Raw genomic sequence first — 14,657 nt, forward strand, 5'->3', positions numbered from 1 at the left:
TTTAAAAAAAAACAACAACGCTAAAATATTTCCTGCCAAGACATTTTGAAGCATTTCTGTTTTTTTCCGGGTTGAGTTCTTACTGCGCAGACTCGCCCCGGGCTATAACGGAACTGAGTCACGTTTTTCGGAATAAAAGCCTCGTGAAAATGTATGGCGTATAGCAGCCGCGTAGTACTGTAGTAAATATCGCAGGGTCCATTTCTTATCCTAGTACAATTCAGAAATAACAAAAACAAGCCAGCATTGTAACGTGACCAAATCTTGTGAAATTACACCGTGCCTTGTTTTGAAATATACCAGCCTGGAAGTTGTCCAAAAACATGGCGGCCAAACAATTGCATACGGTCTACCTACATTGTAGCATAAACTATTAATTTCAAACTGCTATATTGTTCACCAGGAGCCGGTTTTCTTCTGTGATTTAGCTGCCAAAAAAACAGACAGCTAATGCCATAAGATGCCGGAAATAAAAGTAACACCACTGGGTGAGCTCACTAGCTAGCTAGCAACACTTCATGAACACATTTTAGTGTTATTACTTCCTAAATGACATGTTACACTCCTATTTTGGCGTGTATCTGTGGTTAAGGCGGGGAATGTCCACTGTGTTTTCCACAATGTATTTGTTATGAATAATTGTCTTCCGCCCGAATGCAGCTGAGATAGGTTCCAGCACCCCCTCCCCGCGACCCCGAAAGGGACAAGCGGTAGCAAAAATGGATGGATGGATAATTGTCTTCTCCTTGCTCCATCCCATAGGAGCTGGACAGGATGTTGGACGCAGCTGCATCATCGTCTCCATCGGAGGCAAAAACATCATGCTGGACTGTGGCATGCACATGGGATACAATGATGACGTAAGTCCAGTCTTTGTCACATCTTATTTACAAAACCCAAAAAGCAGTGAAGTTGGCACGTTGTGTAAATGGTCTGGACTACAGGCAGGCCAGTCTAGTTCCCGCACTCTTTTACTATGAAGCCACGCTGTTGTAACACATGCTGAATGAGGCTTGGCATTGTCTTGCTGAAATAAGCAGGGGCGTCCATGATAACGTTGCTTGTTGCTCCAAAACTTGTATGTACCTTTCAGCATTAATCGTGCCTTCACAGATGTGTAAGTTACCCATGCCTTGGGCACTAATATACCCCCATACGGTATAGCTCGGTTGGTAGAGTGGCCGGGCCAGCAACTTGAGGGTTCCAGGTTCGATTCCCGCTTTGGCCATCCTAGTCACTGCCGTTGTGTCCTCGGGCAAGACACTTTACCCACCTGCTCCCAGTGCCACCCACACTGGTTTAAATGTAGCTTAGATAATGGGTTTCTCTATGTAAGGCGCTTTGAGTCACTAGAGAAAAGCGCTATATAAATATAATTCACTTCACTTCACACTTCACCATCACAGATGCTGACTTTTCAACTTTGCGCCGAGAACAATCTGGATGGTTCTTTTCCTCTTTGGTCCGGAGGACACGACGTCCACAGTTTCCAAAAACTATTTGAAATGTGGACTTGTCAGACCACAGAACACTTTTCCACTTTTGGTCAGTCCATCTTAGAAGCCGGCGGAGTTTCTGGGCGTTGTTGATAAATGGCTTTCGCGTTGCATGGTAGAGTTTTAACCTGCACTTACTGATATAGCGAGAAACTGTAGTTACTGACAGTGGGTTTCTGAAGTGTTCCTGAGCCCAGGTGGTGATATCCTTTACACACTGATGTCGCTTTTTGATGCAGTACCATCTGAGCGATCGAAGGTCACGGGCCTTGCTGCTTACGTGCAGTGATTTCTGCAGATTCTTTGAACTTTTTGATGATATTACGGACTGTAGATGGTGAAATCCCTAAATTCCTTGCAATAGCTCGTTGAGAAATGTTCTTAAACAATATGCTCAGGCATCTGAAATTCTATTGACAGTTAGTTAGGTTAGGAAACATGTTTTGTTGTTGTTATTCCTGAAGCCGTTTTGTCCTTCCCGGAAGCTGCTTTTATACCCAATCATGGCACCCACCTGTTCCCAATTAGCCTGTTCACCTGTGGGATGTTCCAAATAAGTGTTTGATGAGCGATCCTCAACTTTCCCAGTCTTTTTTGCCACTCGTGCCAGATTTTTTGAAACATGTTGCAGGCATCAAATTCCAAATGAGCTAATATTTGCAAAAAATAACAACATTTTCCAGTTCGAATGTTAAATATCTTGTCTTTGCAGTCTATTCAATTGAATACAAGTCAAAAAGGATTTGCAAATCATTGTATTCTCTTTTTCTACATATGGCACCTTTAAATTCTATTGACAGTTAGTTAGGTTAGAAAACATGTTTTGTAGTTGTTATTCCTGAAGCCATTTTGTCCTTCCTGGAAGCTGCTTTTATATCCAATCATGGCACCCACCTGTTCCCAATTAGCTTGTTCACCTGTGGGATGTTCCAAATAAGTGTTTGATGAGCATTCCTCAACTTTCCCAGTCTTTTTTGCCACTTGTGCCAGCTTTTTTGAAACATGTTGCAGGCATCAAATTCCAAATGAGCTAATATTTGCAAAAAAATAGTCTATTCAATTGAATATAAGTTGAAAAGGATTTGCAAATCATTGTATTCTCTTTTTCTACATATGGCCCCTTTAAATTCTATTGACAGTTAGTTAGGTTAGGAAACATGTTTTGTTGTTGTTATTCCTGAAGCCGTTTTGTCCTTCCTGGAAGCTGCTTTTATACCCAATCATGGCACCCACCTGTTCCCAATTAGCATGTTCACCTGTGGGATGTTCCAAATAAGTGTTTCATGAGCATTCCTCAACGTTCCCAGTCTTTTTTGCCACTTGTGCCAGCTTTTTTGAAACATGTTGCAGGCATCAAATTCCAAATGAGCTAATATTTGCAAAAAAAATAACAAAGTTTTCCAGTTCGAATGTTAAATATCTTGTCTTTGCAGTCCATTCAATTGAATACAAGTTGAAAAGGATTTGCAAATCATTGTATTCTCTTTGTCTACATATGGCACCTTTAAATTCTATTGACAGTTAGTTAGGTTAGGAAACATGTTTTGTTGTTGTTATTCCTGAAGCCGTTTTGTCCTTCCTGGAAGCTGCTTTTATACCCAATCATGGCACCCACCTGTTCCCAATTAGCATGTTCACCTGTGGGATGTTCCAAATAAGTGTTTGATGAGCATTCCTCATCGTTCCCAGTCTTTTTTGCCACTTGTGCCAGCTTTTTTGAAACATGTTGCAGGCATCAAATTCCAAATGAGCTAATATTTGCAAAAAAATAACAAAGTTTTCCAGTTCGAATGTTAATTATCTTGTCTTTGCAGTCCATTCAATTGAATACAAGTTAAAAATGATTTGCAAATCATTGTATTCTCTTTTTCTACATATGGCACCTTTAAATTCTATTGACAGTTAGTTAGGTTAGGAAACATGTTTTGTGGTTGTTATTCCTGAAGCCGTTTTGTCCTTCCTGGAAGCTGCTTTTATACCCAATCATGGCACCCACCTGTTCCCAATTAGCCTGTTCACCTGTGGGATGTTCCAAATAAGTGTTTGATGAGCGTTCCTCAACGTTCCCAGTCTTTTTTGCCACTTGTGCCAGCTTTTTTGAAACATTTTGCAGGCATCAAATTCCAAATGAGCTAATATTTGCAAAAAATAACAACGTTTTCCAGTTTGAACAATAAATATCTTGTCTTTGCAGTCTATTCAATTGAATACAAGTTGAAAATGATTTGCAAATCATTGTATTCTCTTTTTCTACATATGGCACCTTTAAATTCTATTGACAGTTAGGTTCGGAAACATGTTTTGTTGTTGTTATTCCTGAAGCCATTTTGTCCTTCATGGAAGCTGCTTTTATACCCAATCATGGCACCCACCTGTTCCCAATTAGCATGTTCACCTGTGGGATGTTCCAAATAAGTGTTTGATGAGCGTTCCTCAACTTTCCCAGTCTTTTTTGCCACTTGTGCCAGCTTTTTTGAAACATGTTGCAGGCATCAAATTCCAAAGGAGCTAATATTTGCAAAAAATAACAAAGTTTTCCAGTTCGAATGTTAAATATCTTGTCTTTGCAGTCTATTCAATTGAATACAAGTTGAAAATGATTTGCAAATCATTGTATTCTCTTTTTCTACATATGGCACCTTTAAATTCTATTGACAGTTCGGTTAGGAAACATGTTTTGTTGTTGTTATTCCTGAAGCCGTTTTGACCTTCCTGGAAGCTGCTTTTATACCCAATCATGGCACCCACCTGTTCCCAATTAGCCTGTTCACCTGTGGGATGTTCCAAATAAGTGTTTGATGAGCGTCCCTCAACTTTCCCAGTCTTTTTTGCCACTCGTGCCAGCTTTTTTGAAACATGTTGCAGGCATCAAATTCCAAATGAGCTAATATTTGCAAAAAATAACAACGTTTTCCAGTTTGAACAATAAATATCTTGTCTTTGCAGTCTATTGAATTGAATACAAGTTGAAAATGATTTGCAAATCATTGTATTCTCCTTTTCTACATATGGCACCTTTAAATTCTATTGACAGGTTCGGAAACATGTTTTGTTGTTGTTATTTCTGAAGCCGTTTTGTCCTTCCTGGAAGCTGCTTTTATACCCAATCATGGCCCCCACCTGTTCCCAATTAGCATGTTCACCTGTGGGATGTTCCAAATAAGTGTTTGATGAGCATTCCTCAACTTTCCCAGTCTTTTTTGCAACTTGTGCCAGCTTTTTTGAAACATGTTGCAGGCATCAAATTCCAAATGAGCTAATATTTGCAAAAAAAAAAGTCTATTCAATTGAATATAAGTTGAAAATGATTTCCAAATCATTGTATTCTCTTTTTCTACATATGGCACCTTTAAATTCTATTGACAGTTAGGTTAAGAAACATGTTTTTTTGTTGTTATTCCTGAAGCCGTTTTGTCCTTCCAGAGACGTTTCCCAGATTTCTCCTACATCATCCAGAACGGACGCCTGACCGACTTCTTGGACTGCGTGATCATCAGGTTGGTTGAACGCACAACCGGTGTGGTTGCCTGCTCAGACCCCCCCGCGTGTCTTTTGCCAGCCATTTCCACCTGGACCACTGCGGCGCTCTGCCCTACATGAGCGAGATGGTGGGCTACGACGGCCCCATCTACATGACCCACCCCACCAAGGCCATCTGTCCCATCCTGCTGGAGGACTTCCGCAAGATCACCGTGGACAAGAAGGGCGAGACCAACTTCTTCACCTCGCAGATGATCAAGGACTGCATGAAGAAAGTCGTGCCCCTCAACCTGCACCAGACCGTCCAGGTGGGAGGTCCGGGCCCGCAGCCGTCACCCGTCTTCTCTTGTAATCACCAGACGGTGTGTGCAGGTGGACGACGAGCTGGAGATCAAGGCGTACTACGCCGGCCACGTTCTGGGCGCCGCCATGGTGCACATCAAAGTGGGCTCGGAGTCGGCGGTCTACACCGTGAGTGTGAACGTTCCCCCGAGTCACATGACCGACCACAATAATAGTCTTCTTGTTCTTCTTCAGGGGGACTACAACATGACACCTGACAGACATTTAGGGTATGTTCTTACAGTGTTTCCCACAGGGCAGGCATCTATTTGTGGTGGTGTGGTCGGGGGGCGGGGGGTGGCGGCGGCAGCGGCGATGACCAAGAAGAAGGCGGAGTTGGAATATAATTACAACACTTTATGTACATATTTATATACAGATTTGAACAATTAGTTATTCACTGAAATATATTTATTAATTGTGGTTCTTACAAAAAAATATATCTTATAAAATATAAAAGCTAAAATGTCTCTTAAAGCTCTGCCCCTTTAATTAGTGCATACTAAATAATTTAACTTTAGCCTACTACTACAACCATATTATTTACCAGCAACATAAAGTGAAACAGAGGCAGAGGTGTCCTGCCACAGTCAGTCAACCTCCTCCTCCTCCTCCTGCTGCTGCTGAACAGGTCGCACTGGAGCTAGTCGCTCTATGTTTTGTCGTGGTCCTCTCTATAAGGCACATAAGAATATAAATTAGGACCCTTTTCATGAGAAAAGTGCATTTCTGATCTGACCCTGCTTTATTTTTCAGTGTTTGCTCCGCCCTAATTTTTCTACTTGCCCGACTTCTCAAATCTACTTGCCCCAATATTTTTACTTGTCCTGCCTAGGTTTTTTTCTGGCTGTGTAGTGCTCATGGCTTATATCTTACTAAAATCCTTCCCGTTGACTATTTACAACACTACACAGTATTTATTATTATTATTATCTAGAATTAAGTGTTATTGGCAGAGTTACAATGCATAGTAGGCTACCGCCACCTACTGCACCGGAGTTGTAACTACAAGGTACATTCACAGACAGAGTCCCATTGCTTTTATGAGCGGTCGAGCGAGTCAAAAGCCGAAAAATCCATTTGTGGCGGACGTAATTCTTTCGTGGCGGGCCGCCACAAATAAATGAATGTGTGGGAAACACTGCCTTATTCACGTTCATGCAATTCTTCCTTTTTTTTTTTTAACAATGGAACATCTTAAACCAGTGGGATGCTACAGTTTGTCATTTATAAATCATTTCCAAGTCAACTACCGTATTTTCCCTGCTATAGGGTGCACCCACCAACATTGTAGAAGAAAAATGAATGTTTCCATATATTAGCCCAGGGGTCGGCAACCCAAAACGTTGAAAGAGCCATATTGGACCAAAAATGCAAAAAAACAAATCTGTCTGGAGCCGCAATAAAGGAAAAACCGTATTTAAGTGTTATAATGAAGACAACACATGATGTAAGTGTCTATATTAGCCTACTTTAAAAGTTTTATATAAGTGTTATAATGAAGGCAACACATGATGTAAGTGTCTATATTAGCCTACTTTAAAAGTCTTATATAAGTGTTATAATGAAGGCAACACATGATATAAGTGTCTATATTAGCCTACTTTAAAAGTCTTATATAAGCGTTATAATGAAGGCAACACATGATGTGTCTATATTAGCCTACTTAGTGTTATAATGAAGGCAACACATGATGTAAGTGTCTATATTAGCCTACTTTAAAAGTCTTATACAAGCGCTATAATGAAGGCAACACATGATGTAAGTGTCTATATTAGCCTACTTAGTGTTATAATGAAGGCAACACATGATGTAAGTGTCTATATTAGCCTACTTTAAAAGTCTTGTATAAGCGTTATAATGAAGACAACACATGATGTAAGTGTCTTTATTAGCCTACTTTAAAAGTCTTATATAAGTGTTATAATGAAGACAACACATGATGTAAGTGTCTATATTAGCCTACTTTAAAAGTCTTTTATAAGTGTTATAATGAAGGCAACACATGATGTAAGTGTCTATATTAGCCTACTTTAAAAGTCTTATATAAGTGTTATAATGAAGGCAACACATGATGTAAGGGTCTATATTAGCCTACTTTAAAAGTGTTATATAAGTGTTATAATGAAGACAACACATGATGTAAGTGTCTATATTAGCCTACTTTAAAAGTCTTATACAAGCGTTATAATGAAGGCAACACATGATGTAAGTGTCTATATTAGCCTACTTTAAAAGTCTTATATAAGTGTTATAATGAAGACAACACATGATGTAAGTGTCTATATTAGCCTACTTTAAAAGTCTTATATAAGCGTTATAATGAAGACAACACATGATGTAAGTGTCTATATTAGCCTATTTTAAAAGTCTTATATAAGCGTTATAATGAAGACAACACATGATGTAAGTGTCTATATTAGCCTACTTTAAAAGTCTTATATACCGGTAAGTGTTATAATGAAGGCAACACATGATGTAAGTGTCTATATTAGCCTACTTTAAAAGTCGTATATAAGTGTTATAATGAAGACAACACATGATGTAAGTGTCTATATTAGCCTACTATTAAAATAACTTTTAAAGTCTTATATAAGTGTTACAATGAAGGCAACACATGATGTAAGTGTCTATATTAGCCTACTATTAAAATAACTTTTAAAGTCTTGTATACAGTAAGTGTTATAATGAAGACAACACATGTTGTAAGTGTCTATATTAGTTATTTTAGCCCACAATCAAAACGACTTTAAAAGTCTTATATAAGTGTTATAATGAAGGCAACACATGATGTAAGTGTCTATATTACCCTACTTTAAAAGTCTTATATAAGTGTTATAATGAAGGCAACACATGATGTAAGTGTCTATATTAGCCTACTATTAAAATAACTTTTAAAGTTAACATTATAAGTGTTATAATGAAGGCAACACATGATGTAAATGTCTATATTAGCCTACTATTAAAATAACTTTTAAATAAGTCTTATATAAGTGTTATAATGAAGACAACACATGTGTCTATATTAGTTATATTAGCCTACTATCAAAATGACATTAAAAGTCTTACATAAGTGTTATAATGAAGGCAACACATGATGTAAGTGTCTATATTAGTTATTTTTAGCCTACTATCAAAATGACTTTAAAAGCCTTATATAAGTGTTATAATGAAGGCAACACAGGATGTAAGTGTCTATATTAGTTATTTTAGCCTACTATCAAAATGACTTTAAAAGCCTTAAATAAGTGTTATGATTAAGACAACACATGTTATAAGTGTCTATATTAGTTATATTAGCCTACTATCAAAATTACTTTAAAAGTCTTACATAAGTGTTATAATGAAGACAACACATGATGTAAGTGTCTATATTAGTTATTTTAGCCTACTATCAAAATGACTTTAAAAGCCTTATATAAGTGTTATAATGAAGGCAACACATGACGTGTCAATATTAGTTATATTAGCCTACTATCAAAATGACTTTAAAAGCCTTATATAAGTGTTATAATGAAGGCAACATATGATGTGTCTATATTAGTTATTTTTAGCCTACTATCAAAATTACTTTAAAAGCCTTATATAAGTGTTATAATGAAGGCAACACATGATGTAAGTGTCTATATTAGTTATTTTAGCCTACTATCAAAATGACTTTAAAAGCCTTATATAAGTGTTATAATGAAGGCAACACATGACGTGTCAATATTAGTTATATTAGCCTACTATCAAAATGACTTTAAAAGCCTTATATAAGTGTTATAATGAAGGCAACATATGATGTAAGTGTCTTTATTAGTTATTTTAGCCTACTATCAAAATGACTATAAAAGCCTTATATAAGTCTTATATAAGTGTTATAATGAACGCAACACATGACGTGTCTATATTAGTTATATTAGCCTACTATCAAAATGACTTTAAAAGCCTTATATAAGTGTTATAATGAAGGCAACATATGAAGTTAGTGTCTATATTAGTTACTTTAGCCTACTATCAAAATGACTTTAAAAGTCTTATATAAGTCTTATAATGAAGGCAACACATGATGTAAGTGTCTGGATTAGCCATATTAGCCTACTATCAAAATGACTGTGTCGCAGGCTGAAGCAAATCTGCATGTTTAGCTATTCCTCGTCCTCCAGTGATAATGGTACTTGTAAGAAACGTATTTTATTTGTCGCCATGGAGACATGGATTAGTGATTTAGAAGTAGCTAAAACACTGCCGACTGCGGATGGACGTCAGCCGTTAACTAGCTAGCCATGTCTTAAAGCACGACTTCCTGAGGGCGTTTCAGTGTTATAACCTCACCTTTGTCGTCAGTTTTTAGACCAAAATGCGCCCATTCTCCCTTTTCTGTCTACACACTGTGTCTGCTTGTAAGTACTCCGTGTGTGTGTGTGTGTGTGTGTGTGTGTGTGTGCGCTGCCGTACATGCTCCTCTGCTCGTAAAAACGGCAATGTCACGACGTGGCGAGGCGCCGTCATGCCCGGAAACCGGTACTTTTCTAACAGATTATAGTACCGTTTTTGATGCATTAGTACGGCGATGCCATACCAGTACCGTACAACCCAGTGACGTGCGGTGAGGTTGATGGCTGGTGAGGCACTGACTTCATCACAGTCAGATTTACAAACATATGAACCCTAAAGAGTATCTTATTCACCATTTGATTGGCAGCAGTTAACAGGTTATGTTTAAAAGCTCATACCAGCATTCTTCCCTGCTTGGCACTCAGCATCAAGGGTTGGAATTGGGGGTTATTAAATCACCAAAAATTATTCCCGGCCGCGGCGCCGCTGCTGCCCACTGCTCCCCTCACCTCCCAGGGGGTGAACAAGGGGATGGGTCAAATGCAGAGGACAAATTTCACCACACCTAGTGTGTGTGTGACAATCATTGGTACTTTAACTTAACTTTAACTTTACACATACAAACTGTATCACACAAAAAAGCACATTTAATAAAAAAAAGCGTTATTATGGTCTTACCTTTACGTATAAAATAAGTCCATGAGCCGCTGTTGTGCTGGATTAATGCACCCCCTGACGAGAGTGTTATATCAACTAAAGCCCTCACTTCAACTTTCCACGTGCAAGATTGAATCTATTTAAAAAAGTGTAACCGAGGGTTTATAAATGTCGCCTATACTGTATGAAACTACAAAATAACAAACACGGAGGCTCCAGTTTACACGAGGACCACTTTATTTACCTTCTTTCAAAAACTTCCGCTCAACTCCAACGTGTCATCACTTCCGCTCTTAGCGCCTTCAAAATAAGAGCTCAAGGCATATACTGTATAACAGCGCATAACAGGAACTTAACATCACAAAGAGGAAAGCCCATAAAAATAGGTTACAAAAGTTATTTAATAAGAAGCCAAAAAGTGCAAAAACAATAATGTTTGTGTTGGAGGAGTTGTGAATTAGGTACACCTGCAGTCTGCAGGTGTACCTAATGTTGTGGCCCTGCAGTCATTCACAACTCCTCCAACACGAACATTATTGTTTTTGCACTTTTTGACTTCTTATGAGGGCAGCACGGTGGAAGAGGGGTTAGTGCATCTGCCTCACAATACGAAGGTCCTGAGTAGTCTTGGGTTCAATCCCGTGCTCGGGATCTTTCTGTGTGGAGTTTGCATGTTCTCCCCGTGACTGCGTGGGTTCCCTCTGGGTACTCCGGCTTCCTCCCACCTCCAAAGACATGCACCTGGGGATAAGTTGATTGGCAACACTAAAATTGGCCCTAGTGTGTGAATGTGAGTGTGAAAGTTGTCTGTCTATCTGTGTTGGCCCTGCGATGAGGTGGCGACTTGTCCAGGGTGTACCCCGCCTTCCGCCCGATTGTAGCTGAGATAGGCTCCAGCGCCCCCCGCGACCCCAAAAGGGAATAAGCGGTAGAAAATGGATGGATGGATGGACTTCTTATGAAATAACGTTTTTAAATAGACTCAATCTTGCACGTGGAAAGTTTAAGTGTGGGCTTTAGTTGATACAACACTCCCGTCAGGGGTTGCCGTGCATTCTACGGCGGGGGTGCAGGAGGCGAGCCTTAGCCAGTGCGTCTTTTGTAGCCGTTTTATGATCGCTCAGCACAAGAAATACGTTACACACATACAGTTGTTGACAAAATACACTGTACATTATATACCTCAGCTAACTAAACTATGGAAATGTATAATATAGTTCATATAGCAATACGGTCTCACTGCACAGCAGACCAGCAGTTAGCCGAGTCCGTCCATGTTGAGGCATTGAGTGACGTGCCTCGACTGGCTGCTATTCACCGCAGCGTCTCTTCTCAGTATTTGAACGGCAAATGTGAAAATTCAGCGATTTTAAATAAAAATAATCTAAAACGGGTGAAGTTAAATGGAAAATAACTTTATAGTATAATCACTGGATAAATATAAAAATTTAATTAAAAAAAAATATTTTAACATTTTTTTTCTTTCCATGATGGCAGGTGAGGCCCCGCCTCACCTGCCTCTAGTGACTGCACGTCACTGGTACAACCCTAGTTCTCTCCGATCCGAACCTTGTTTCTGCAGGGCTGCGTGGATCGACAAGTGCCGGCCAGACATCCTCATCTCCGAGTCCACGTATGCCACCACCATCCGGGACTCCAAGAGGTGCAGAGAGAGGGACTTCCTGAAGAAAGTGCACGAGAGCATCGAGAGAGGAGGCAAAGTACGGCCGGAGTTCGGTCTTGTTGTCGTTTCATCTCGGCACATCTTTGAACCGATCACACTTTCAGGTTCTCATTCCAGTCTTTGCCCTGGGAAGAGCTCAGGAACTCTGCATCCTCTTGGAAACCTTCTGGTAAACCGCTGACGATCCACAAAGTCGTTGCAGGCATGCTAATTGTCTTCCCATGAAAGGGAGCGGATGAACCTGAAGGCGCCCATCTACTTCTCCACGGGCCTGACGGAGAAAGCCAACCACTACTACAAGCTCTTCATCACCTGGACCAACCAGAAGATCAGGAAGACCTTTGTGCAGAGGAACATGTTTGAATTCAAGCACATCAAGGCCTTCGACCGCTCCTACGCCGACAACCCAGGGCCCATGGTGAGTGGTCGTCGCCTTGGGGCCGGTCGGTGAACAAAGTGAGAGAGTTTGTGCTCTGACAGGTGGTGTTCGCCACGCCGGGGATGCTGCACGCCGGACAGTCCCTGCAGATCTTCAAGAAATGGGCGGGCAATGAGAAGAACATGGTGAGAGAACACCAGGAGGGGGGGGATTGACCGCACGTTAACGGACAAGGTCGCCTTCTGCCCCATGCAGGTCATCATGCCGGGTTACTGCGTGCAAGGAACCATCGGGCACAAGATCCTGAACGGACAGAGGAAGCTGGAGATGGAAGGCAGAGCCACGGTAAGCACGCTGAATTTCATTCTGTCTTGTCAATAGAAGCACTTTGGAGTAGTCAGTGTGCAGCTCCACCAGACTCCTGCTGAACGAAAGTGTTAGAGTTCTGCTAAAAACATGATAAACGCAAAGGAAACGCTAAAATACTGCGTCCGGTTGTCATCACACAGATAAACACGCATTTTTGCATTTTGGATCAACATATATTCCATTTTTGTGTGTATCTGGAAAAATAAAAAATCCATTAGAGGAAAACAGCACAAAATCCAATTTTATGGCAATATTTGAATGAAAATCAACACTTTATTGTGTGTTTTAAAATCAAAATGACTTTAAAAGCCTTATATAAGTGTTATGGTTAAGACAACACATGTTGTAAGTGTCTATATTAGCCTACTATCAAAATTACTTTACAAGCCTTATATAAGTGTTATGGTTAAGACAACACATGTTGTAAGTGTCTATATTAGTTATAATAGCATACTATCAAAATGACTTTAAAAGCCTTATATAAGTGTTATGATGAAGACAACACATGTTGTGTCTATATTAGTTGTATTAGCCTACTATCAAAATGACTTTAAAAGTCTTTTATAAGTGTTATAATGAAGACAACACATGTTGTGTCTATGTTAGTTATATTAGCCTGCTATCAAAATTACTTTAAAAGTCTTATATACCGGTAAGTGTTATAATGAACGCAACCATACTTGCCAACCCTCCCGAATTTTCCGGGAGACTCCCGAAATTCAGCGCCTCTCCCGAAAACCTCCCGGGACAAATATTCTCCCGAAAATCTCCCGATTTTCAGCCGGAGCTGGAGGGGGCGCGGCCTCCAGCTCCATGAGGACCTGAGTGAGGACAGCCTTTTTTCACGACGGGAGGACAACAGGGTGACAAGAACTAAATCATCCAGACTAGAGACAAATTGTATTATTATGTTTATCTTACCTAAAAATAAATATATTTATTAATTTTTTTTTTTTAAACTAAATACATTTTTACTATATTTTGCTAAAAACATCAAAATTAATTGTATTTTTATTTGTATTTTTTCTGACTCCTTATTACATCCAGCCATAGAATTATACATTAAAATAAACATATTTGAAATAATTAATTTTAAATTATCATGATAATTCATTTAAAATGACCATATTTAATTATTAAAATAATTGCTTGTTTATCAACAACTTTAGCATTTTATTCATTACATTTTGAAGCTTTCAGAAGCCAAGTTATTCCTTAATATTTATTTATGTTATGTTATGTTTATTTATGTTATCCTTAATATTTATTTATGCAAGTTTGAAGTATCAATTATCTAAACACAGTTTTGTTTGCATATTTTCAGGATGTAAATATATATATATATATATATATATATATACCGTATTTTCCGCACTATAAGGCGCACCGGATTATTAGCCGCACCTTCTATGAATTACATATTTCATAATTTTGTCCACCAATAAGCCGCCCCGGACTATAAGCCGCGCCTACGCTGCGCTAAAGTGAATGTCAAAAAAACGCTGCGCTAAAGTGAATGTCAAAAAAACAGTCAGATAGTTCAGTCAAACTTTAATAATATATTGAAAACCAGCGTTCTAACAACTCTGTCCCAAAATGTACGCAAATGTGCAATCACAAACATAGTAAAATTCAAAATGGTGTAGAGCAATAAATAGCAACATAATGTTGCTCGAACGTTAATGTCACAACACACAAAATAAACATAGCGCTCACCTTCTGAAGTTATTCTTCATTCGTAAATCCTCCGAATTCTTCGTCTTCGGTGTCCGAATTGAAAAGTTGCGCAAGCGTGGGATCCAAAAATGGCCGGCTCCGCCTCGTCGAAGTCATCGGATTCAGTGTCGCTGTTGTTGTGCAGCAGTTCTGTGAATCCTGCCTTCCGGAAAGCTCGGACCACAGTTGTGACCGAAATATCTGCCCAGGCATT

At 39.3% G+C, this 14,657-nt stretch overlaps 1 protein-coding gene across 1 annotated transcript in view; it reads left to right on the plus strand.

Moving 5' to 3' along the window:
• Nucleotides 1-129: 129 nt before the first annotated feature.
• Nucleotides 130-14,657, plus strand: part of ints11 (integrator complex subunit 11) — a 28,563-nt gene continuing 14,035 nt past the window's right edge. The window contains exons 1-11 of the mRNA XM_061924210.2: nucleotides 130-488; nucleotides 763-860; nucleotides 4,920-4,993; nucleotides 5,056-5,284; nucleotides 5,349-5,447; nucleotides 5,514-5,548; nucleotides 11,878-12,016; nucleotides 12,084-12,148; nucleotides 12,208-12,397; nucleotides 12,460-12,543; nucleotides 12,614-12,703. Of these exons, the coding sequence (XP_061780194.1) occupies nucleotides 461-488; nucleotides 763-860; nucleotides 4,920-4,993; nucleotides 5,056-5,284; nucleotides 5,349-5,447; nucleotides 5,514-5,548; nucleotides 11,878-12,016; nucleotides 12,084-12,148; nucleotides 12,208-12,397; nucleotides 12,460-12,543; nucleotides 12,614-12,703 (1,131 nt within the window). The 5' untranslated portion in view covers nucleotides 130-460. The remainder of the gene's footprint in view (nucleotides 489-762; nucleotides 861-4,919; nucleotides 4,994-5,055; nucleotides 5,285-5,348; nucleotides 5,448-5,513; nucleotides 5,549-11,877; nucleotides 12,017-12,083; nucleotides 12,149-12,207; nucleotides 12,398-12,459; nucleotides 12,544-12,613; nucleotides 12,704-14,657) is intronic.

The sequence above is a fragment of the Nerophis lumbriciformis genome, linkage group LG01 (genome assembly GCF_033978685.3).
Source record: "Nerophis lumbriciformis linkage group LG01, RoL_Nlum_v2.1, whole genome shotgun sequence".
In the NCBI taxonomy this organism is placed as follows: domain Eukaryota; kingdom Metazoa; phylum Chordata; class Actinopteri; order Syngnathiformes; family Syngnathidae; genus Nerophis; species Nerophis lumbriciformis.